Genomic DNA, 27816 nt, shown 5'->3' with positions numbered 1-27816 from the left:
GTATGCCATCTGAATCCAAATCAGACCCCGAAAGTGTTTTGCAATCTTCCTTACTGCTTGACAAAATTGATACCTCTTCCCCTTCTATTTGTTTTGTTTCGGTCTCTTCTTGAATTTCCTCTGTTCCCCCTTTTACTCTTACCGCTTATTTCTTCCTTCTCCCCCCCCCCGCTTATGTACATTTTCTACTGTATTTTCTGCTTCCATATCCTCGGTTAGTTCTGCGTGTTCCGATTGTGTTACCGACATATCGTACGCTATTGTAAACGTTGGTATGATTTCTTTAATCTGCGTCTCACCCCTCTGCGCTCTCAGCGTTAGGCATATCTTCTGGCAGCTCGCTCGCTTTCTGCTGGCCTCCCCCACCAGCAACTCTTTCGGCAAATGTGCGTTCCGGGCATTGAATGAATTTATGCGTGGAAGCTCCGCATTTTTTTACAATTATTAAGGCAGTTGGCCGTAATGTGACCTGTGCCATTACAATTAAAACAACGTGATTTTTGGCATTCTGCTCCCAAATGGTCTTTACCTCCACACCTCAAGCAAACTTTCTGAACTCCTGGGTAATTTATTAATAACCTATGACCCATCAAATCGATGATGTTTGGCACGGGCGTTTTCATGTCAATATGAATTTGCACCGTACCTGTTTCTACGCCTGGCCATTCCTCATATTCTTTCCTGTGAATCTTAACAACCATACCAAACTCGTTAAAAAAAACTCTCGACAGGATTATTAGACATTTCTACCGGAAACCTGTCAATAGTAACCACTTTGCGTATGTTACCAATTTGCACAGGTTTGATCATTACATTTCTAATAGAAAACCCTTTCAAAACCTTTTCTCTTGCCTCTATTGTTTTCAAGACCAACTGATATTTCTGCCTCAGTAATGGAGTTAATCCTTTTATCTCGTGAACCAAAACAACCTGATTCACTCCCCGCATTACCTCTCTAATTGGACAAACCTCTGTAGTCTGAAACTCCACTGTTCTTTCTCTAAAAAAGAACTGTGCCATAATTAATCTCGGTTCCTTAAGGAAAATGAATAGTTAAAAAATCCCGTGTCCTGCCTGACACCAGCAAAACGAAAAAAGAAAATATCTAACTTGGCAGAAATAAATTTCAAAGAAATGTAAAACAAAAGAAAATCAATCACTTACTACCCTCCTAAAGGAGGTTCCCCACAAGGGGTAACCTCAGCTGAAAGGACCGCCGCTAACCTCTTGATACAATCGGACACTTTCCTCAAACTTCAGAACGAGTAGAACACCAATGAACGAAACAATTCACAAACTAGCCTCTAGACATGTTTCAAGGCTATTGGCCCTATCATCAGTGGGTGAGCAGGTACCCTGGAATTGCAGACACGACGACCCAGTTGTGAAGATAATCACACAATATTCTGTGATTATCAAGGCCAATAGCCTTGAAACATGTCTGGGTGGTGGTACTCACTGAGAATAAGTAACAATAGTCTTCTCTATTAGTGAAGCGTTACTTATTCGAGGTAGTGCAATATCATTGCAACTCGTCGTGAAGGCAGAGCGCAATATGAGAAAGAGCAAATGATGCCTACAACAACTACTTTGTAGTTTCTTAAGAGTTGTCTATGGTGTATCTACACACCGATATTATATAGATATTAAACTCTTAATGTATTATGCCTTGTGCATTTAGTTATTTTAAATATATATCTATATATATATCTAATAATAATACTATTGTAATCAGTAGTATTATTATTAGAAGTAGTACTATGGAGGGAACTGAAAAAGTGATATGGACATATAATAAAATTACAAAAAAAAAAAATAATAATAATAATAATTAGTCATGTGTAACGGGGGGGGGGGGAAGAGTTCATTAAGTGATGTTATTCAAGGGAAAGTGATAGACAAGAGAGTGAGAGGAAAATGGTAAGCTGGAATGTTGGATTAATCAACAGAGGCTGATAGGTAAGATGGCTAAAGGAGCGAGGGCTACAGCTAGGGAGATATGGAAATGCAATTGACTGTCACGTGGCAGGGACCTTATTATTATGATTTTTGTTTTGTTCAATACATAGTACTGACAATTGAAAATCTATTTACAGGAACTTTTTTTTTTATTTCTTTCATTTTTAATAAAAAAAAAAAAAAACAAATAAACCTACAAATAAATATATATCAAGTAAAAATTCCCAAAATTGAGCAGTCATCAAATGTAAAGGTGCACTAGTACACATTCGAGTTGATCGAGGTTCAAGCTCATAAATGCTAAATATGATGACTGCTAAATATGATGCTGTCCTTGTATTCTCTTTACTTTGTAAGCTCCTCTGCCTGTGTGGTTTTTCCTGGAGTATAAACAGAAAATAAATATAAAATAAATTAACAAAAAAATTCTGAAATCAAAATATAAATATTTAGCAACTTATGATCATTATTATTATTATTAAAATATGAGTTATGTTGCTTCACAATGGTTTGAAGAGCTGGAAATCAGGTAACAATAAGCAGGAAGAAAATAGATTTTTTTTTTGCCCAAAACAAGAGGAATACATTATTTACAAAAAAAAGCAAGAGGTTAATTAAAATCCACATTACATTAGAAATTAGGTTTCACTGACAACAACATAATGTTTTATATTAAAATATGATAGTTTTCTCAGCACAGTTTGATATAGATGAACAGTGCTCTGTTGAGTCAGTTTGGTGTGAGATAAGCACTGCGAAAGTAAAAATAAGAGTAGGAGTGTGTTATAGGCCTAATGACTTGAATGAGTACAATGAACAATTGTACAGAGAAATAGAGTGGGCCAGTAAATCAGAATGTCTTATAATGGGGGATTTTAACTTCCCAGATATTGACTGGAACTTGTGGGTTGGTCACTCACACACTAGTCAGACTTTTGTGGATTTATTGGATGATTGTTTTCTGCAGCAGCATGTTCGAGAGGCAACCAGAGAAAGTAACACTCTTGATCTGGTTATCAGCAGTGATCATTCGTGTATTAAGAATTTGCAGATAAAGGAACCACTAGGTGGCAGTGATCACAGTGTGCTGAAGTGGGATTTACTCAAAGAGGTAACTACCGTCAGGGGTAAAGGAAAGGGTTTTTGCTTCCGTAAAGGGGAGTACAGTGGTCTCAGACAGTTTTTGGATTCTGTGCAGTGGGATCAACTGACGATGTTACAAACAGTAAATTCTAAGTGGGAAGCATTCAAAGAATTAATCGTGGAAGCTACTAGACTTTATATACCGATTAAGAAATATCGTTCAAGGTTTAGGCCTAAATGGTTATCAAATGAACTAATGAGACTCGTGACAGAGAAGCAAAATGCATGGGATGCATATAAATTATCAGGTGACGCAGAAGCCTGTGGCAGATATAAGCTAGTCTGTAATCAGGTCACAAAGGAGGTTCGGCAGGCGAAGGCGGATTACGAGAAATCTTTGGCAAAAGATGCTAAGAAAAACAGCAAGGATTTCTTTACTTATATAAACTCTAAAAGGAAGGGGATGAATATGATTGGTCCACTTGACATCGATGGTTCGACTGTTGATGATCCTGCTCAGATAGCAAACAAACTGAATGAGTATTTTGCATCTACATTCACACGTGAGGAATTATTACAATTTGAAAATGGAAGAAGGTTATCAAATTGTAGCAGTGTGCTTAATGATTTTGTAATAACTGAGAGCAAAGTGGAGGAGAAATTGTTGAAGTTAAACATAAGAAAGGCACCTGGGGTGGATGGGATCTATCCAGTTATTTTAAAGGAGGCGGCAAAGCAACTAAGCAAACCCTTAGCCATAATTATGAGAGCATCCTTGGACTCAGGGGATGTTCCCACGGACTGGAGATGTGCAAATGTGTCCCCAATTCACAAAGGTGCATCGAAGGGTGACACGAGTAATTACAGACCATTTAGTTTAACTTCTGTTCCGGGTAAAATAATGGAGTCGCTGGTTAAAGATGCATTGCAGGATCATCTAGACAAGACTGCAGCAATAATTCAAACCCAGCATGGGTTTGTTAAGGGAAAGTCTTGTCTGACAAATTTGATTGGTTATTATGATGTGGTCACAAAGGAACTGGATGCAAAAAATAATTTTGATATCATATACTTGGATTTCAGGAAAGCTTTTGACACTGTTGCGCATGGAAGACTACTGTACAAATTGGAGCAGAATGGTATTAAGGGTAAGTTGCTACAATGGATAAAAGGATGGTTAAGTGGGAGAAGACAGAGGGTGGTAATCAATGGGTGCTGCTCTTCGTGGACTAATGTTATTAGTGGAGTCCCACAGGGTTCGGTGTTGGGTCCACTGTTGTTTTGTGTATTTATCAATGATATTGATGAAGGTATATCAGGCTTAATGTCGAAGTTTGCAGATGACACAAAGGTTGGCAGGGTTGTTAATGACAGTAATGGCAGTGTGCTACTGCAACAGGATCTAGATAATTTGGGCAGATGGGCTAAGAAGTGGCAACTGAAGTTCAACCTTGACAAATGCAAAGTACTGCTTATGGGTAGAAGTAACCCCAGAGAAACGTACCAACTGTGTGGTACTACACTTAAGGTGGTAGAAAATGAAAAAGACCTGGGAGTAATTGTGCAGTCAGATATGAAGTTTTCTGAGCAGTGCAGACAGGCTGCTAGGGCGGGTCATGGGGTTTTGTCAATGATATATAGGAATTTTGCTAGCAGGGAAAAGGAGGTGATTGTCCCTCTGTATAAGGCAATGGTCAGGCCACGCCTTGAGTACTGCGTACAGGTCTGAAGGCCTCATTTTAGGAAGGATGTAGATTTGCTTGAGTGTGTACAGAGAACAGCAACACGATTGGTGAGGGGAATGAAGGGATTCTCTTAGGCTTAAGTTCTGCAAATTGCAGTGGCTGGAGACTAGGCACCTGCACGGTGATCTGATTGAGGTCTATAAGGCCTTGAATGGGTTGAGCACGCTGAATTCTGATGGGATCCTTCCACTTGTTCAGATTACCAACCTACGGGGACATAAGTTCAAATTAAGAAAGGACAGATGTAGAATAGATGTGCGGAAATTTGCCTTTAGCCAGCGGGTGGTTAATTGCTGGAACAAACTTCCATCTGTCATTGTGGAAGTTGATAGGTTAAATAAATTTAAGGAGGAACTGGACAGGCATTTGGAGGGAATGGTGTGATTTTTTTTTTTTTTTTTTTTGGCTGATGCTGCATAAGCTCCTACACTTGCTTTCTTGCATCATGTGCCACTACTACTACTACTACTACATCAACTCATTATGACTGTTTCAGAAAAGATATTGTTGCAGACTTTGCCCTCTTCAGAAATATTGAATCAAAGTTTTGTTTATAACAATGACACTGCTATTTAGACTTGGTTGTCAACAAATAATAACAAAACTAATGTTTTCCTGTTATACCTTATTATTTACAACATTCAGTTTTATAAATTTCTTTGTTGTTATAGTCTGATAGCAAATACTAGAAATTCAAACCAATTCAGATTTTACGGGGACTAATGAAATTAAACATACACGATCAGACAATCTGTTAGAGAAATATAGGACCAAGCTCAAGAAATGCTGGGAGTTAGGTCGCAATGTCTATGCGTTTGCAATTCTACCAATGCACGATATGAGGGATTATATGCTGAAAGCCCTGTGGATTAACTCAAGACTTGAAGGAATCTGCGAGGTTTTTGCGAGGAATTCTCCTACCCACACTTGTAGGTAGGAGAAATCTGTTTTGTAGAGATGGGATACATTTAAACAAAGGTGGTGGAAGAATTTTTGCCAGTATTATTGAGGATACTTTAAAAGTTCAGGGAAACTGCTAATTTGGGGGGGGGGAACAAGGGAAATGTAGAGAGGGTGCTCTAGTCGCGGAAGAGAACAGTCGGTGGATTTTTGACTGCTGTAAAGGGATAAGTATTTTTAATTTTTACCGTATTCTTTGTTAATTAACATACTACATTGTGTTTTACAGAGATATTAAATAGGCTTAGTAGCATCTATGAGAGATTGAGGTGCAGGGTAAATGCCCTAGAAGAAATTAATATGAGGGACCCATCAAGCTCTCAGTTGCCCAGCTCAATGACAGAGCTCACTCCTGTGCATCAGTCAAAACAGAGGCAATCACCATGGCAGAATGCACTAGTCCCAAAGGAACTAGTTATTAGCATTAGCATTAGTAGAGGCATAGGATGCAAGAAAGCAAGCTTATGCAGCATCAGCCAAAAAAAAAACAAAAAAAACCACACTTCCATTTCATCCCTCCGTTCGTTCGAAATACCTGTCCAGCTGAGCCTTAAATTTATTTAGGCTATCAACTTCCACAACGAGGGATGGAAGTCTGTTCCACCAACCAACTACCCGCTGGCTAAAGGCAAATTTCCGCACATCTATCCTACATCTGTCTTTCCTCAATCTGAATTTATGCCCTCTCAGGTGATTATTCTGATCAAGAGGAAGAATCCCATCAGCATTGAGCATGCTCAAACGACTCAAGGCTTTATACACCTCTATCAGATCACCTCGCCGGTGCCTAGTCTCCAGATGCTGTAACTTACAGAATTCAAGCCTCTCCTGGTAAGAGAACCTCTTTTTCCTCAGACCAATCTTGTTGCCCTTCTCTATACTCGTTCCAGCAGCTCAACATCCTTCTTTAAATGGGGCCTCCAGACCTGTATACAGTACTCAAGGTGTGGCCTGACCATTGCCTTACACAAGGGAATAATCACCTTATCCCTGCTAGAAAAATTCCTGTATATCATTGAAAAGACACCATGAGCTACTCTTGCACCCATCTGCACTGTTCAGAGAACTTCATATCTGCCTGCACAATTACCCCCAGGTTCTTTTCATTCTCTACCACTGTCAGTGTAGTACCACAGAGTTGTAGTACCACAGAGTTGCTCTGGGGTTGCTGTTTCCCATATGTAGTATTTTATATTTGTTAATGTTAAACTTCATTGCCACCTCTCAGCCCATCTGCTCAACCTTTCCAGATCCTGTTGCAGAAGCATAGCGTCAGTAGTGTCCTTAAGAACCCTGCCAACCTTTGTATCATCTGCAAACTTGGACATTAAGCTTGATATACCATCATCAATATCATTTATAAATACAGAAAACAATAATGGACCTAACAAATAACATTAGTACACGATGAGCAGTGTCCATTGATTACCACAATGGACACTGCTCACTGTCCATAACAGATAAAGTTGAACTTCTGAAAAAACTCGACAATGGCATGTATGTGAGAAGTTTAACTCTACTTAGTTGTAAATTCCAGCAATTTCTCTCAGTTCCTCTTATTTTAGTAATTTTCTTTTAGCCATTCCTTTTTAGATTTTTTTTTACAACACACTTGTACAAACTTACAGAAAAACACATCACAATATGATGGATAATACAGTGCACTAACGAACCTGTTTTCACAAACAATACTGACAAAATTATTGCGACATTCGAGAGTTTATTTTATCGCAATTAGTTTTATAGCAGCGCTCGCCACGTGTGCAATAAACTGATCACAAACGACCTTCATATGTATGCTGTAATAACTTCACACGTACGTGACCGAACACGGCTTCTCAAGAAATAAAGTAACCTACTGGGCCACGTCAACCACATATATACAACACAAAAAAAAAAAAAAAAAAAAAAAGACTTTTTTTTTTGATATTTTAAATGAAAAAACGACAACACTGACATTACAATATTTATTTTAGAATTACTAATTAAATTATTTGCTAAATATTTTTTGGCTCCTGGTGAATTTTTTTCTTAAACTAGCTTGGCAGTCAACGTGTTAATTAAAGGTAGGATGTTGAACAATGGTTAGCTGTTGGGTAAATGTGTTAGCTGTATGTGCTAATATAATCAGAGGTGATCCGGCAAACTCACTAATCCAGTATCCCAATGCTGCCGGATTAGTGATGGTTGACCTGTATAAGCATAGAAGTTATGTTATTTGGTTTTTTTAGGAGCATTAGCAACTAAGGCCATATTTCTCCGGAAATATGCGGTGGTCATTCCCTGACCTTTCCACATCCTCCGTATTTGGTGGTGACAGGCTCAAACCCCGGTCTAATGAAGAAGCGCGTGCTACGCACTGCTGCTCCTTCCCACCTGGCTACGGAGACGCCCATAAGCTTTGCTTGCCTAATTTCCTTCATGACTTGATTACAGACTAATTTATATGTACTACAGGCTTGTGTCACCCGACAATTTATATGCATCCCATGTTGTTGTTGTTGTTTAGTTTTTAGGAGCATTAGCAACTAAGGCCATATTGCTCCGGGGATATGCAGTGGTCATTCCCTGACCTTTCCACATCCTCCGTATTTGGTGGTCATGGGCTCGAACCCCAGTCTAATCAAGAAGCATGTGCTACACACTGCTGCTCCTGCCCACCTGGCTACGGAGACATCTGCATCCCATGCATTATTCTTCTCTGCCCATATGTCTCAACAGTTGATCTAACCTCCATTCAGGTCTAATAAACCTTGAACAGTATTTCTTCATTAGTATGCAAAACCTAGTAGCTTCTATGATTATTTCCTTGAATGCTTCCCATTTAGAATTTGCTGTTGGTAACATCAGTTGGCCCCACTGCAGAGAATTCAAAAACTATCTGAGACCACTGTAGTAACCCCTATCAAAGCAAAAGCCTTTTCTTTTATCATTGACAGTAGTTAAGTCTTTAATTAATTCCACATTGGTGCATTGTGATGTGTGCCACCCAGTGGGTCCCCTACCTGCAGATTCATAATGAATGAATAATCTGATTTACTTTCCCACTCTATTTCTCTGCATAGCTGTATGCATACTCATCATAGCCAAGCCTACAACACACTCCTACTCTCAATTTTTTTCCTGCTTATATCACACCTAATTGACTCAACATTGCATTAGTCACCCATGTTGACTGGATGCACTGCCTTAGATTTAATATGCTTCCTTCTTAACTAACAGCATAACTTCTCCAACCCTCCTGTCCTGCCTGTATACATTGTACCCCTCCATTTCAAATTTTGCATTCCTACTATGTTTGCATTTGATGACTTAATTAGTACTTCAAATTTACTATGCACCCAGCATTAACACTTTCACTGCCGATCACGCACCAGCGCGGGATGTGGCATCATTACCCAGTAGCCAATCACGTGCGGGCGCGGGATGCATTATACTTTTGTATGAAGTTGTCAACTTCAGTTGGCATTGTGTTTCTGCTGTGTATATTTGTTTTGGCGTTAAGTTAAGGGTGTAAACTATATGTAGTTGTATGTGGTGTTGAATATTTTGTTATGTGATGTGCGGAAAAGCCTTGTAATATGAGTTGTGCAGATGACAGTTTAGCAGGCCAGTTGCGCCCAAAAAGAAGAAAAGTGCAATATAAAAAAATCCCTTACAGATGAAGAAATTGCAAAAATGTTGGAGGATTTATTTGACGTATATCCCAGTGATGTCAGTTACGACGACGAAGATTTTATCCCTCCAAAGGATGCTTCGGATTCGGAAAGTGTAGATGAAGAAGATATTGTGGAAGAGGCTACACTTCCACTGCAGGATCCCAGTAAGTTGGAAAACGTCATGTGGGAAAATGAAGTAACATCGACGAAACAGTTTCATTTCATAAAATCCGAGTCTTTGCTGCAACCTGTGCCAGGTGATAATCCAATAAATTACTTTCGTCATTTATTGACCGACAATATCTTGGATGAAATAATTACACAAACAAATGTTTATGCTCATGAAATACTTCTTCCCCGAGAAAATAAAGAACATTCTCGAATAAATGCATGGAAGGACACCACTAGAGATGAAATGCTGGTATTTTTAGGATTAATTTTACATATGGGAACCATTCGACTGAACCGCATACAAGATTATTGGAAAACAGATAAGCTGTTCAGATTACATGTGTTCGCAGATAACATGAGCAGGAATCGTTTCTTATTATTGCTGCGGGCCTTGCATTTTGCAAAAAATCCAGAAAAGAAAGAGGTATGTCCACGGGATCGCCTATACAAAATTTGAAAAATGGTGAATCTATTCAATGTACGAATGTCGGAAATATATTATCCAGGAAGTCAGATTAGCTTAGATGAGTCTATGATATTGTGGCATGGAAGGCTTGTTTTTCGACAGTACATTCAAAACAAACGCCATACGTACGGCATCAAGTTATATATGATAACAACGCCTACTGGCATGGTTATCAAATTTCAAGTGTATACTGGTATGCTGGATGATTCTGGTGGAAAAGGACATGCACAAAAAGTCGTCATGAACTTACTTGATGGGATGTTAGATGTAGGGCATAGCATATATATGGACAATTATTAAAATAGCTATGAACTCGCTAAGTGTCTCGCTGACAGACAAACCTATTGTACTGGGACAATCAGAAGTAATAGGAAAACATTTCCGAAAGAGGTTCGAGAAAAAAAGCTGAAGAAAGGGGAAACTTTATCAAGGTGTGCCCGTGGTGTAATGATTGCTAAGTGGAAGGACAGAAGAAGCGAACATAATAGGTTTATGTCAGGCATTGACAAGCAAGATCAAATGCTTGCCTATTATCCTTGCGAAAGAAAAACCATTAGGTCGCCTACAAAAATATTTATGCATATTTGCAACTAATAATGATCAATGCACACCATATCTATAATAAATATTCACATAACAAGGTGCAACTTTATGACTTCTGTTTATCAGTGATCAGATCTTTATTGAAACAGCCATCTGATCCCCCTCATACTGTGCATGATGTACCTGAACTGGAACATGTGCTCAAACCACGGGAAGAAAGAAAAGGTGGAAAGATATTGAGGATGCAATGCAAACGTTGCTATTCCGAAGGGAAACGTAAGGATACAATCTATATCTGCAGTGTTTGTGAAGGATCACCCAGCTATTGCTTAGATTGTGTGAAAATTATTCATAAGTAACATTCTTACAGACAGTATTTATAATCTGTATTGGTTCGGTATGAAATAAAACGTATTTCTTAATGTTACCATGTTTTTTGTTTTATTATTTACAAATTACATTATTATGTTTTTGTGTCACGCGCCAGCACGTGATGCGGCATTTAAAGCCAAATCTGACCTCCAGTGCCTATCACGCGCTGGCGCGTGAATCTCAAAATCTTTTGGAAACTGCTTATACGACACTTAAATATTGATATGGTATACCGAACAATCCCTTATTACCAATTTTCAAGCTTTTTCATTATGGAAATACAGTCGGCTTCTGGCGACAGTCTCCGCCTTCTGTGCCGGGCTATTGACAATAGCATGCTGCCTCATGACCGGCAGCGAATGTGTTAATGTACATGCACCTGTTCTTATTTTTAGTTACCCTAACACAGCCATGTATTTACTTGTTCTGTGACGACTCACAGCAGGGCTTGAAATCCCCATCACCTCTGCATGCAGCCCTACATAATCTATTAGTCTATGTATCTCCCCTCCCCCAAGCTAGCAGTTTTCCGACCCGACTATCACTGCCTCAAAGCATCAGCAAATATTCTTGCATCTCTCCTATAAAATTCTATCCCATGAACCTTGCGCATTCTCTCCAGGGCCAAATCAATTGACAAGGCTCTCAACACATACTCCCTCCTATCATGTCTGGGAGGAATGGTTACCTCCCTGATCAACACAGCCGTGCCATCTCCAGAAAACCTCCTAGGAAATATATTATTGTAATAGTAATAGTATTCTCCATATAGTGAAGCCAAAGAAGCCACAGGCTTTTGCTGCACTGGCAAGAGAAAAAAAAACCAAAAAAAAAAAAAAACGAGTAGATGAGGAAATGCAAATTATGTCCTTCCCTCCCCACACAGGTATCCAGTTGACCTTTAAATTTAATCAAAATGTCAGCCTCAACTACCTGCAAGGGCAACTTGTTCCAGCAATGAACAACTCGCTAGATAAAAGAAAACCTCTTCCTACAATTTAATCTAAACCTTAAACTCTTTAATTTGAATTTATGACCTAAACAGGAAGTCAAATGTGGTATATGGAACAAGTAAAAATGATCACCTGATCACTGTGTCAGCCACTGGCATGGTGCCAAAGAGTCTCCATAAACCCTCGCAGCAATTGGCCTCCAGAGAACACTTACATAGAACTCCAGAAAGCCATGATCCTGAACCCTATAGAATAGTAAGAGAGTTCCTCAACCAGTAGTAATAACAATAACACTTTTTCTCCTTTATGGGATTTTTTCTGCCCCATGATGGAACAGAAAAAGATCCTGCAAAGGAGAAAAAGTTTTATAATAATAATGTAAAAGATCTGACCAGCTGTAGAACCAAGAAGATATCAGACCACATGGAGAGCCAGAACATCATGGCTGAGTAGCAGAAGGGATGTAAGCAGATTAGCAAAGGATGCAAGGGGAGCAAATTGACCACTAATGTGGCAGTTATCGCACACCTATAATAAGCACTGAAACCTGTGCATGACCTACACGGTTTACATTGACTACCAGAATGCCTTCAACTTCATGCACAACAGTTGGCTGATAGAGACACTAAAGATTTACAAAGTCTAACACTAACACACTTCCTAGAAGCAATCATGGCAAATGGAGGATTACCATCAAGGCTGAGAACGTCACAACTAGACTGACTGTTATCAGAAGAGGAATCTTCCAGAGAGAGAGAGAGAGAGAGATGTCCTGAGCCCTCTTTGGTTCTGTCTAGCACTCAACCCACTATTCCACCATGCTTAACAACAGCAAGTAAGGATATACCCTAAAAAGTAGGGAGGAAGAACCTGTACACCCTATCTTACCTGATGTACATGGTTGACATCAAACTCTGTTGTTGTTATTTGGTTTTTAGGAGCATTAGCAACTAAGGCCATATTGCTCCGGGGATATGTGGTGGTCATTCCCTGACCTTTCCGCATCCTCTGTATTTGGTGGTCACGGGCTTGAACCCCAGTCTAATCAAGAAGTGTGTGCTACGCACTGCCGTTCCTGCCCACCTGGCTACGGAGGCGCCACATCAAACTCTATGGTGCAACCAAAAATCAATAAAGACCGGTGAAGAGATTGAAGCCATGACACAGGGAGACCAACAAGTATCTGGAATTGATACAGGCTCAACAGCTAGAGCACAAGGAAACTGAAGCCTGCCACACTAAATACCATCAGAGACTGAGAAGCCTCCTAAAATCAAAGCTGAATGGTGGGAACATGGTCAGAGCCATAATCACCTATGTATTTCCAGAAACAACATACTCCTACAGGATCACAGATGGGACCAATGCTGAGCTGGGGGTGATTATGAGATCAACCAGGATAATAATGACCAAGAGCTGCAAACACTACCCAAAGTTAGCTATCAAGAGACTTAATAGCCAGGAAGGGAGGGGTTTGACAGACCTCCCTGAGCAACAGAAAAATGCGATTAAGAACCTGAAGGTTTACTTTCAAAAAAACACAGTGCAATCTATTAAGCCATAAGGAAAATAGATAAGTGGCACACACCACTCAACCTTGACAAGGAGACCACACTCACACAGACAGAAGAAAAGAGAGAGATAGCTGAAGAATGCACTCCATGGTAAACACTAAATGACCTCCATCAAGACTATGTAGATAGCTTCAAATGCATGGCTCACGAGTCGGAAGCTCTTCTCTGAGACTGAAGGATTCATGCTCATCATCCAAGGCCAGGTAATCAACACCAGGAACTAAAGGAAATACATTGCCAAGAATCCCAGAAACAATTCAGCATATCATCTTGGATGCAGGGTGATAATCCAGTGGAGTACACTCATAGACATGACCAGGTTGCCAGGATAATACATCAGAAGCTAGCACAAAAATACCAGTTGGTCAAAGAAAGTGTACCTTACTACAGGTACAATCCTCAGGCCATACTAGAGAGGCCATACTAGAGACCTCTATACACAAATTACACTGGGACTTAACATAATAACATACTAGATGATTCTGCACAACAGACCAGAAATAACATTCATCAATAAGAAGGAAATGGCTACTTAGATCGACATAGCAGTGCCCAACACCAGCAACTTCCAGAAAACCTATGAGGAAAACATCAGGAAGTACACAAACCTAAGACAGGATGTTGAAGAAATGTGGCATATGGAACAAGTAATAGCCACACCGATCACCACATGAACCATCAAGGATGGTGCCAAAGATCCTCCATAAGAACATAGCAGCAATAGGCCATGCAGAGAACTTACAAGGAACTCCAGAGAGCCACGATCCTGAACACCTGTAGGACAGTCAGAATGTTACAGGTGTTCAGGATCACAGAACCAATAATAATAACTGGACATAACAACCACCCCCACACACCTGGAATCAGTACCCATTGTGGCATGCAAAAAATCCCATAATAATAAGAAAGAGATAATAATAACAATATAAAAATATATATTTATTTTGTCTGGTGCAGCAAAAGTCTGTGGTTTCTTTGCACTATATGACTAATACTAACCTGTTACGTTTTGCTAAATCAGACACAAAATCGCCACTAGTAAACACAACACAGGACTCCCATATATGACATTGTTATATTCAGTTATCCCAAACCAATTACAGTTTTGCATATTCTATTTATTATGCACAGTTTTGCATATTCTTCTTATTTTGATTAGCAGTATAAAATATTTTTTTTATGTGCCAATGAAAAACATTTTATTCCATGTTTCTTTGCTTCACAGGGGATATACTGAAACTGAATCTTCCTAAATTTCTCTACTTTTCATCAGTGATAGTATTCATTATTGCTATATGATTTTCAGCAGTTTTTTCTACTCTACCATTACAATTTTTTTTCTAATTTTGTCTACTCTACCATTTCTCTCTCTTCTCATGTGGCCTTTTTTTTTTTTTTTTTTTTAAATTTAATCAGAACATAAAGCTTGTAGCACAAAGTAAAAGCATAAGTTTGATATTGTTAAGTGAAACAGTTCTTGATCCACCAGACCAGCAAAACTTTGGTCTTTGGTGTTGTCAGTGTTGCATCCCTGTTCTCTGTTGTATTTCTCTTTGATGGAAGTGATGTGTTCATTTGTGCAGTCAAAATAATTTTAAAAATAATATCAATGAAGATGTAATAATTCTGGTAACTCCATTTATGAGACAAAGTTCTAATTTTTTTTTTTTTGGTAACTCTGACATCTGTTTTGTCATGTTTTTTTTTTTTTTTTTTGTAGTTGTTGGCGCATAGGCTTCTATGGCCATAATGCACCTCCCAAGGTTTTTGCAGTACTCTGATCCAAGCCCGAGGCAGGAATCGAACCCACGACCTTTGAGTTGCCAGGCAGGCACTTTACCCACCCTGCCAGCCCTGTCGGCGTTTTGTCATGTCTTTCACAAGACAGAATTTTATAGAAACTGGTTAATCATATACTTTTTCAATGAAAATTTCTTATTCATTATCCTTTTCTTACACTTACTTTGCAATTGCACCTTCTTCATCTTCATTTCCATCACTAGTCTATGATGATCAATTTGAACTGGAAGTGTTATTGAGTAACTTCTTGAAATAATCAGTCTTCAAAAACAGCTCTTAGATCTTAGCCTTCTTAGATCATAAAAATTCAAAAAATAGGACGGCAAAGAAAGTATTAAAAAACATTTGTTGAGTTTACACTCAATGAATAAGAAAACAATGGATGGATATCTGCAGTTTCTGTTAGGCAACCAATTTGACTTAGAATAATTAGAACTTTAATTTATAAGAAAAATCGTCATAACTTAAGTACTGATTTTTTACTTTATTAGCATAACGACAAAAACAGATATCAACTTAAGAAACTCTATGAAGCTACCACCAGATACCATGAAAGGAGTTGGGAGAAATATTTTTGAAAATCTTCTGAATTTTATTCAGAAGATTTTGACTCAAAAATTTGAAAGGGATGGCTTCTTTTAGCAATGAAATGAAGTAAGTGCAATGAGGTGAAGGAGGAGTGTATGTTAAAAAAGAAATTACTGTACTTTCTATTTTGTCCCATGTATATTTGATTCCGGAAAATTGTGGTTCACATATGGGTAAAAATCAACATTTAGTTTATTGATCATACTCTTTATATACAAGGAGAGGTTGAAAAGTTTCTAGCCTCTCATACAAGGAATGCGGAAAAGTTGTGAAAACCTATTTATTTTTCAACATATCCCTTAAGTCAACACACTTTCTTGCATGATGCACTAATTTTCATAACCTGCTCATATAGAATTCAGAAGATTTTGACTCTAACCAGTTACTGACTGCATTCATCACAGCATTATCATTGTCTATTTTTATCTTTTCAAGTCCTTTTTGAGATTGGAAACAGAAAATAGTACAGTGGAGCCAAATCCGATGAGTAGGGCGAATACTGCAATAGCTCGAACCCACATTCATGCAGTGTTGCCTGGTCACAAATGATATTGGGGTCACCAGTGCATTACCTTGATGCAAGATCGTGGCACTTTACTCTGGGAAATTAACCATGATTACTCCTGCATCACGGAAGACAGATGCCATGAATTTCTCAGCTGACATTCTACACTCTATAAACTTTTTAGGAGGTGAGAAGTGTGATGCTTCCACTGCTTTGATTGTTCTTTTATTTCAGGGTCAAAGTGGTTTCAGGGTTTCAGGGTCATGTTTCACCCATAGTGACATATCTCCCCCCCCCCCAAAAACTGAGCTTCATTAGCTTTAAAATGCTGCACAATCTCATAACAACATCTCATCCTTTCCCACTTCTGACTACATTCAGTGCTCTAGGGACCCACCTAGAAGAAACTTTCATTCCTAAAACATCCACCACCACAATATTGTGAGATCACTCATGGGAGATGCTGAATGTTGTCTCAATGTATTTCAATGTTATTCTGCGGTCTTGCATGATCAGATCATGAATGGAATCCATATTTGCAGGTGTAAACACAGTAATAGGCCTCCCTCCCACTGCAAGGTGCACCTTCAACACTGTCTTGTCCAGGCTTAAATTTTGCAACCCAGTTTTTGACCGTGGCATATGAAGGGCAAGATTTCCCCTAATGTTTGATGCATGTCTTCATTGATTTCTTTTGGTGACATTCCCATTTAAATGTAGGTATTCGATGACTGCATGGTGCTTGATTCCCTCAACAGTTGCCATCTTTATTCACTTTTCACACTTCAAACCCCTTAGTAGAGGAGAAGAATATAGATATAAACCTGAAATTTTCTATGAACACACAGGAAGAGTCACAGCACAGATTGTCAATACTGTCTTTATCCCTTTGTTATCCCTATTAGGCTAAAAACTTTTCACCCCCCCCCTCTCCCATACATTCTTTACTAAACAAGTTGGTTATCTCATTTGTAGTATTTCTGGGTTTTTTTTTACTGCATTGTATGGAAGTGAATATAATTTCTGAATTAAGATCAGCTTCACAATAGATGCCTGACTGGTATAACATTTTTTGAAAACAAAGAAATTCCTATAAGAAAATGTCTCAATGTAAGCAAGAATTTTAAAATCCTTTGAATAATAATAATAATAAAAAAAAAAAAAAAAAAATTAAAATATAAAATATCTTCAATTATAAAAAGTTACCTCAGTGACAATAAGTACACTGTGGATGACACCGTATACCATTCACCCCACATCTACAGCCAGCACTTGTATCTCCAGAACCCTGAAATTTTAGAAATTTTTTTTTACAACTTCACTACTAAATTTAAAAAGTAAAAGAAATTGAGAGAGAGAGAGAGAGAGAGAGAGAGAGAGAGAGAGAGAGAGAGAGAGAGAGAGAGAGAGAGAGAGAGAGAGAGAGAGAGAAATTGCTTTGTTTAGAGCAGTGGTTGCTTTTTTTTTGTGTTTTACAGCTTGACATCATCTAATTGGATGAAAATTATCTTCCTGCTTATAATTAAAAAAAATTGACCCCAATGTACTTTTCAGTACCTCTCAAGGGAATTTCAAAGAATGGCTAACCAACAGCAAACACCATGGGAAAACCTTTGGGTAGTTTTGCTGCCCCACCTGCAGTATGCTTCAATGCAATGGCAGAGGATTGTTTGCGGCAGTGATGTTCACCGCTTCCTGTAGTGACAGGGACTTTTTGTGAAGGTTAAAAGATAAAAATATTGGAGTTTTCTATTTCTTACACCAGTGAAATTCAACACTTTGCTATTATCACAGTTTAATTTTTCTTTTTATTTCTGTTAGAGAAGGTTGTGGTGTCAGCTGCTTATATTATATGTCAGCTGCAGATAAAAGACCCGCCAGGTGGTAGTGATCACAGGGTATTGTGATCACTGTTACCGAGTGGAATTTCTTTAAAAACATTACTGTCAAGGGCAAAGAAAAGGGTTTTTGCTTTTGTAGAGGTGACTACAATGGTCTCAGACAGTTTTAAATTCTGTGCAATGGAAACAAATAATGAAACCCCATTTAGAATTTACCACTGATAAATTCTAAATGGAAAGCATTCAGGAATGCAATCATAGAAGCTACTAGATTTTTTACCAACTAAGAGGTACTGTTTGAACCTAAATGTATATCAGATGAACTGATGAGAATAGTGACAGAGAATAAAAATGCATAATATTCTCATAAATTAGCAGGAGATACAGAAACCTACAGTAAGTATACACACTATTCTACAATAAGTTACAAAGTGGATTAAGCAAGCTAAGGCAGATAATGAGAGGTCTCTGGCAAAGAATGTAAAAAAAAGTAGCAAAGACTTCTTTACTTATGAATCATATTGACCCATTAGATATGAATGGTATAACTGATGATCCTTCTCAGGTTTCTATGAGGAATTTTTTTGGAATGGGGATGCCAGACGTATATCATCTTCTAAAGGGAACTAAATCTAACAAACCTTTAGCCATAATATGAGACTAAGGTACCTCCAATTCAAACGGGGGGATCAAAGGGTGAAACGAGTATTTAGAGACCTCTCAGTTTGACTTCTGCTCCAGGCAAAATAATGGAATTACTGATTAAAGACATAATGCAAGACCTTCTAGACAGGAATGCAGTTATACACAGTAAGAGCATGGAGTTGTTACAGGTCAATCTTGTCTGACCAATCTGATATTATGCATGGATTTGTTAATCTTGTGTTGACCAATTTAATTGGGTATTATGATGCAATAACAGCTGGAAAAGGAATTAGAATTAGGAATTAGAAAATGTGAATTGGAATATCATCGGTTTGGCTGAAACAAGAAGAAGAAATGAATCATTTATAAGTTTATCAAGTGGAAATCTGCTGTACACCAATGGAAACAGTGAAAGGAGTGAAGGTGGAGTTGGCTTTCTGGTCCATAAAGATTTAAAAACCAACATTTTGGAATTCAAAAGTACATCACCAAGGGTGTCAAGACTAATACTCAAGATTTCTAAGACGTACAAGCTAAAGTTTATAATGATTTATGCACCAACATCGAGCCATGATGAAGAAGAGGTTGAAGAAATGTACACCGAAATTGAGTCTTCTAGATGAGCAGAAAACCCACTACACTATTATTATGGGGGACTTCAATGCTAAGGTTGGAAAAAGACAAAACAGCGCAGAAAGTGGAACTATAGGAAATTTTGGAATTGGTGAAAGAAATGAAAGAGGCGAAAGACTTGTGGAATTTGCAGAATCTCAAGGATTGTCAGTAATGAACACTTTTTTCAAGAAAAGGGTGAACAGAAAGTGGACATGGAAGAGTCCAAATGGATTAACAACTAATGAAATCGACTTCATCCTCACTAACAGAAGATATATTGTGAATGATGTTACCGTCCTGAATAAGGTAAATGTTGGAAGTGATCACAAAATGGTAAGATGTACACTTGATATAGATGTAGGAAAGAAAAGGAAAAAAACTGACTCGAGTAAATAATACAAAGGTCTTTGAGATAACAGAAGAGGAGAAAAAGCAGTATGTGCTGGAACTTAAGAACAAGTTTGAGTTGTTGTTGTTGTTTGGTTTTTTTTTTTAGGAGCATTAGCAACTAAGGCCATATTGCTCCGGAATATGTGGTGGTCATTCCCTGACCTTTCCGCATCTTCCATATTTGGTGGTGACGGGCTCGAACCCCGGTCTAATCAAGAAGCGTGTGGTACGCACTGCTGCTCCTTCCCACCTGGCTACGGAGACGCCAACAAGTTTGAGCTTCTACAGACTGCTCAGGACCAAGATATCGACGAGGAATATTACAACTTTCTGAAAGTGATAAAGCAATCCAAAGAAGAAAAAATTAGTCAAGAAACACTTGTTATGATGAACTGAAGGCGACAAATGAAGAGCAAGATAAACACTGACAAGGAGAAAATTGAGTATACTGAGTTATGCAAAGCCATTAGGAAGAGACTCTGAGAGGATATAAGAAGAAGATTTAAGACAAGAAAAGTAGAACAAGCATTAAGGGAAAACAAAGGATTTAAATCAGCAGCCATGAGCAGTAATACAGAAAGACAAATGATACTGAAACTGAAGAACAGCGATGGTGTGCTTATAAACAGCAGAGAAGGCATAATTCAAATAGCAGAAGACTACTATAGAGAATTATACAAGGAGCGAGGGAATGTGCCAGCAGTGGGGAAGATGGATTGCAAATTAGCAACACATACGACATACCCGATATTCTTCCTGATGAGGTAGAACATGCATTGAAGAAAATGAAGAATCAGAAAGTCCTGGGGGAAGATGAAGTTACTGTAGAGTTGTTAAAATTGGGAGGAAGAGACATAACACAAAAACTGACAAGGCACTTCACAAAGTGCATTAGAAAAGGTGTGATGCCTAAGCAGTGGAATAATGCAATCATAGTTTTGCTGCATAAGAAAGGAGATAAATCAGAAATTGGAAATTATAGACCAATTAGCTTGTTATCTCACATCTACGAGTTGTTCACAAGGGTCATTACTAACAGATTAGAAAGAATACTTGATGAGAATCAACCAAAAGAGCAAGCTGGCTTTAGGACAGGATTCTCAACTATGGATCACCTTCACGTAATATCACAGCTAATGGAGAAAGCAAATGAATATAAAACACCACTATGCCTGGCATTTGTGGATTATGAAAAGGCATTTGACTCCATACAGCATAAGGCAATGTTTCGGGCACTGCAAAGACAAGGCATAGATACCCCACATATTATGATTTTGAAGAATATATATGAGAATGCTATTTCCTTTATTAGACTACACAAAGACAGTAGGAAATTTAAAATCAAGAAAGGAGTTCGACAAGGAGACACAATATCTTCGAAGCTTTTTACTGCTGCCCTTGAGGAAGCTTTCAGAAGATTAGACTGGTGCAAGAAAGGAGGGAGTCAATGTGAATGAAGAGTACCTAAACCATTTATGATTTGCAGATGACATTGTGGTCATAAGCCACGATCCCAAAGAATTACAGGAAAATATTAATCAGTTATGCACAGTTAGTAAGGATTTTGGACTAAAGATGAATATGGATAAAACAAAAGTAATGATGAATAAGTATGCCACAGAAAGGAAAATAATGATTGAAGGAGCAGTAATTGAAAAGGTGGTCATATACTTATCTGGGACAAGTTATTAGCTGTAATAATGATAAATGGCTGGAAGTCAAGAGAAGAATAAAATTTGGATGGATAGCATTCAGGAAATATAGTCACATACTGAAGAGCAATATCCCAGTTTGTCTGAAACGTAAAATAATGAACCAATGTATACTCCCCACCATGACTTATGGAAGTGAAACTTGGGCACTCACCAAAAGAATGGAAGAGAAGCTGAGAACTACACAGCGAAGAATGGAACGAATCATATTGGGAATCAGACTGTTATATAAGAAGAGAAGAGAAATTTGTTGCCTAATCCACATGGATTAGGCAACAAACTCAAGTAAAGGACATTCTTATCAAAACTAAAGAACTAAAATGGTCTTGGGCAGGACACATAGCTCGAAGACATGATGACAGATGGACTAAGAAAATAACAGAATGGTACCCAAGAGGAGCTAGAAGAAAACCTGGAAGACAAAGGCGGAGATGGATAGATGAAATTCATGAGTTTGTGGGTAGTAAATGGATGGCCTGTGCTCAAAACAGAAGGAACTGGTAAGTTGATGGAGAGGCCTTCATCCTGCAGTGGATTGAAAATGGCTGATGATGATGAACAGAGAAAATTGATAAAAAAAAATAATTTTGACATCACATACTTAGATTACGAAAGCATTTTATACTGTTCCACACAGATTGGAGCAGTGTGGCATTGGAATAAAGTTACTGCTATGGAAATAAGGAATGGCTGAGTGGGAGAATGCACTGGTTATCAATGGACACTGCACTTTGTTGACCAATATTATTAGTGAAATCTCACAGAGTTCGGTGCTGGGCCCATTCAAAGTTGGTGCAAGTGCACTACCTTTGGATTTCGAATTAATACACAATTTTTAATATTTTTATTACTTTATTGAAACATGATATATTGTATATATTCGAAAATTTGGTGAACAAAAAATTTATTCCCACATGCACCACCTTGCAAAATATTCTGCTGGTGCCCATAGCTGGATCCATTGTTTTTTTTTAATATTTATTAATGACAATGACATATCAGCTTTAATATCCAAGTTTTCAGATGTTACAAAGGTTGGCAAGGTGGTTAATGATAGCAATCAGGATATGCTACCGAATACCCTGATTATTATCATTGTCTAGGATTTGTATGCTACTGCAACAAGTCCTAGAAAAATTAGGCAGATGGGATGAGAAGTGGCTAATTGAAAAATGCAAGAAACTGCATATATGGTTAGCAGTAATTTCAGAATAACATACTAACTATGGTATTACTGAGGGTGGTGGAGAGCAAAAGAGACCTAGGAGTAATTGTTCTTCACTCAGGTTAGAGGAGAACAAAAGAGACCTAAAAATAACTGTTCTCAACTGAGGCTAGTGAAGCAGTTATTTCTAGTTCTCTGGGCAGTGCAGACAGGCTGCTAGAACTGTAGTACACTTGCACTGCTGATGGTACGTGGCACATTGCCATTAGTATTTTATTTTGTTTATTAGTGGTGTGGAGCAGAATCGCACCTTTCCAAGTTCAATTTTAACTGCTGCAGTAATTTTCAGTATTTGTTATATAGTTTAGTTTTCTCTTTTAAGTACGTCACAGTGATATCACCACATGTTCATATAGCAGGGGGTGCACAACCTATTCCTATTTGCAACCCCTAAATTTAGATGACAATGACGTGTGACCTCGTCTGTTTGCCCAGGAAACAATATGAGAAATATGTCATTTATAGGTTTTGAATAGTATTTATTATATTTATATAAAGATGGTACAGTATAAAGAATAGAAAAACAAAAAACAGAAACTTACCTCTCTCTCAAACTTCATTGTCTGTGTGCATTTGATCAAGAATATCATGTCATGTCATGTTCACAAAACAGACAAACAGATTTCAGCTTGTATTTGTTACAATAACAGCCACATTATAAGATTGGAAGGCTTATCCCAATTGTTCAACTACATTTTTATTTACTGCATCATATTGCGTGGCATATTGTAGGAACTATAATTGGGTCACAAGGGAGTGTCACCAATTAAGGAATTTTGGAATGAAATAAGACCCAAATATAATACTTTTATCATATCGCATGACTTTGTAGGAACTACAGTATCGTGCAATATGATAAAAGTATTATGTATTGGTTTGATTTCTCTTTCATTGTTCTTTAATTGGCAACCCACACTTGTGACCCCCCAAACTTCTTATTCTGTGACCCCTGACTGTGCACCCCTGCCTTATAGCATAGTTATTAAAAAAAAAAAAAAAGAAGTTTGATACAGCTGGAACTTCAGGATCCAGCAATACATTATTTGGTGTCAATGATTTACTGGCTGTTTTAGAAAATTGGGTGAATAAACTACTCATCCAAGTAACGTAGCACAGTTTTTCTTTCAATTAGTACACCCAAATGGCTTATACCATTTGTTTTACATCAGTATCTTCCATGTTTATAACTTTCTCACTATATTTAGCCTACAATTTTAAAATATGTAGGCTAAGTACAATACAAGTTGTCAGTATGTACTGTTCATTTTATTACTGGTTTTAGTGAAGTGATTAGAAGGGTGGAAAAATAACAAAAATTGGGTGTTTATAAAAAATTAACTACGTACCTATGAATATACAATTTATGCGTAAGGTAGTCATAATAAAATCCTAATTCAGCCAATTCTGCACGTATTTTACAAAATCACCTCTTACCTGTATATTTTGTGAACTGGGTACTTCATATTTACACATGAAATGCACAGCAGCAGTGGTCCTTGTGAGTTAAAGAGCAGCACAAGCATAACTTTCTTGTGCTTCTGAGAGTTTTGAAGCTGTAGTTTATGACTGGCTATGTGGTTTATTTATCTCATCCATAGTCACTATGCTATCCAAGAAGTTATTTTCTTCCTCTTCGTATCACGTTAAGTTCTGTGGACACAATCACATTCCCAAACATGTTCATCATTGAGACACTTGGGAACCCACTTTGAATACACAGACCCACACAGAATCAATTGTGCTGATGTCACAAATGGTGTACGGCAGATCCATGGCCATATAACTAACTGCCACAAATCAATCATCCCTGAACATATTTGCCAAAACAACATATTCTCTGACAACTGTATAAGCTAGTCCTAGATAAGACTAGCTTATACAGCTCTTATAGATAAGAGCTCCTCTTCCATCTTCTTTCACAGTACAGTCAGTCCTCGTATAGCACGATAGTTGCGTTCCTAGAAACCCTCGTGCAATGCAAAATCGTGCAATATAAACAACAGGCCCTATAGGAAAAATGGGGTTAGGTGCCGACCACCCAAGATTGAACACACATTTGTAACCAAAACATTATCAAACACAATAAATTATCGTAATAAAATACTTACGCATTTTATTACGGCTATTACGTAATAAAATATTGCTAATGCTTTTATTTCTATCGTAAGCAAACTTGTTTTTTGTTTGATTTTCTATCCAAACAGATGACAGGCGTTCCATCTCTTCCAATTCTTTGCATCTTAATCTAATGGATTTTAATTACACTTTGAGTTGTTCTTGTTATGAAAGTTGTTTTTATTTTCTCTGCATTCTTTGTAATTCCCGGCGTTGCCTCATTTAGGTCTGTAGAACGTGCAATATCACATGGTCTTTAATTTCGCTCAAAGCGTTTCACAATTTCATATTTTTTCTCTATCGACAGAGGCGGACTGGCCATAAGCCTTACCTGGGAAACCCTGGTGGGCCGGAGGCTGGTGTGATCTTGGCCATAAACCATAGTATGAGGCCACTATAAATTTTCCCGGGTAAGAATTTTTGACCCAGTCCGCCTCTGTTTATCGATATTGCTTTTCTTTTTCTCTCTGAATCTGCAGTATCTTCACCAGGACGCTTCCTTTTCGCACCTTTTAAGTATTTTACTCATTTTTAGGGAACAAAGCACAATTACAAAACGAGGAGGCAAGCTTGATACACATAAACAAAGCTGCGCGTGTGTAGCAACTGAATAAACAACACCGTAAAGGCTGAGATACACTAACACTTCACATTTTACTAAAGCACATTTCTAGGGGTTACTACCATAAAACAATAAAAACAATTTCTAGTTGCGTTTCTGCTAGTGGAATCTGTTTATAAACTGGTAGTAAACTCGATCTAATTGCATTTGCGATTATACTGATAGCTGGAATTGTGTTGGTTTTTACGTTATTATGGTGAAATGTGTTTCCCCTTCACTGATATAAAAAACATAAATACATTTTCAGAATCTTCTCTTCATTCCTATCGTGTTGCGTTCGGTTGGGGTGATTCCGTGTTCGACTGACATTTCTTGTAAACACAAAGGCGAATCGTGCATAAGCGAATTCGGTTCGTGTTATATAACATATCGTTCCCCTATTTATAAATCGTGTATGATCAAATTCGTGTAGTGTAAACACGTGTTATACAAGGACTGACTGTATACACCTTTTCTATATTTCAGTGAATTGGGAAAATGTGAATTTGGCGATTATGAATGCAATTTTGTCTCTGCTTTCATGCATCATTTCCTGTGCATATGGGACTGCCAATGTGCCCTTTTGTCCAGTAGAAGCATACTAATCCTTAAACTAACACCCATGGTGGCATGAAATTTAAATTTAGATTGTCAAAATCTTATTGGCATTTAACTCAACCTCATATATTAACTCATTATGGAGTTATTGATAAAATTTGATTTGTTGCTTAATTTTCAGATAAAATTATGTTTGTATATTCCAATGTGAAAAACTGGGTAAACAATATTATACTCATATAGAATTACATGTATACAAAATATATACATATATACTCAAAGTATTAGTAATTATATTTACCTTTGGTCCCCAACGCAGGCCCTTAGTAATCCAACATATTTCAGTTTGACAAACTGAACATTTAAGCCAATCACATCCCCATTTTTTCATTACAATAACTTCACAGGAAGGGCAATGCATTGCTTGTCCATTTTTAATCATATTCTTAAGAAGATAAAAAGAAATTAAATATGTCAGAAACTGTTTATAACAGAGAACACCATGTAAACAGTAAAACTCACTTAAGATAGTCCCACCCAAGTGGGAAATATCTTAAGTGAGTACATCTTTCATATTGTCCATATATGCTCTTTTTTACCACATTTAGAAGAAATATAACATACAATAAAATGGATTTGTCATGTTTAGAAGGAATATAATATACAATACAATGGATGTGTCTATACAATAAAATGGATTTGTCATGTTTAAGCATTTTTAATATCTGACTCCCTCATTTCTGTCCAATCAGTAACTACTCAAAAATCTCTCTCTCATATCTGCACACCACACTTACTTTGTTTAAGTGACGTGCTCTATTACACAGTTTATCCCAATTCAAAATTACTGAACATTTTGACTATGAGAAAAGTGCTTCCCTTAACATATTTTGCTAGTGATGCAAAATATGTTAAGGGAACCACAAGTATAAACTCGGCATACAAGATATGTACTAGTTGCTTCATGTATAGATCTATTAAGAAAACAAGTTTGCTCTTTTTATCTGTTAGTCTCAGTGTCTTTTTTTTTTTTGTGGATAAGTAACTGGTTAAGTTTAATGGTCATGATATCTAATGTGAAATTAAGTGGAAAGAAATCTCTCTGCAAGGAAAATTGGACTTGCATAAACTTAATTGAGGAAGGATGGTAGCAGGGCACATATGGAGGTTTGCCTCCAGCCAGCAGGTGGCTGACTGTTGGAACAAACTTCCATCTGTTGTTGTGGAAGTAGGTAGTTTAAACAAACTCAAGGAAGAACTAGACAAATTCTTGGAAGGGATGGATGGACAAGGTGGGTAGTTTTTTTTTTTTTTTTTTTTTTTTGGCTGATGCTGTATATCGTTTGCCACTACTGATACTAATATGTAGGATTATATCTAGTTTGGCAGTAGCTTGATTTCATATAGTTGTAAGGTGGAATTTTTACTTAAAATCAAAACATTTTTTAATTATATGTCTAAGAATTCCCATGAGTTAAATAATATTTAGTATTATCATTAGGAAGCATACAACGAAAGAAAGCAAGCTTATATAGCATCAGCCAAAAAAAAAAAAAAAAAAAAAAAAAACATTCCCATTTCACCTAGTCATTCACACAAAAAGTTTGTCTGGTTCTGTCTTGAATTCATTTAAGCTGTCAAATTCTAAAAAGACAGATGGAAGTTTGTTCCAGCAATCAATCACATGCCTACAGGCAAATTTCCACACATCAATTCTACAACTGTCTTTCCTCAAT

General features: G+C 37.6%; 1 protein-coding gene across 3 annotated transcripts in view; it reads right to left on the bottom strand.

Moving 5' to 3' along the window:
* Positions 1-2197: 2197 nt before the first annotated feature.
* LOC150079043 (ranBP-type and C3HC4-type zinc finger-containing protein 1-like) overlaps positions 2198-27816 on the bottom strand; it is a 328766-nt gene continuing 303147 nt past the window's right edge. For all 3 annotated transcript variants that reach the window (XM_090382645.1, XM_090382646.1, XM_090382647.1), the window contains 3 exons: positions 26382-26525; positions 17585-17666; positions 2198-2339 (listed from right to left, as the gene is read on the bottom strand). In XM_090382645.1, coding sequence (XP_090238771.1) covers positions 17586-17666; positions 26382-26525 — 225 coding nt within the window. In that variant the 3' untranslated portion in view covers positions 2198-2339; position 17585. The remainder of the gene's footprint in view (positions 2340-17584; positions 17667-26381; positions 26526-27816) is intronic.

This window comes from Mastigoproctus giganteus, chromosome 10, assembly GCF_048544385.1.
Source record: "Mastigoproctus giganteus isolate SK-2022 chromosome 10, ASM4854438v1, whole genome shotgun sequence".
In the NCBI taxonomy this organism is placed as follows: Eukaryota; Metazoa; Arthropoda; class Arachnida; order Uropygi; family Thelyphonidae; genus Mastigoproctus; species Mastigoproctus giganteus.
The sequence above is the reverse complement of the archived record's forward strand: the minus strand, read 5'-3'. Positions and strand labels throughout refer to the sequence as shown.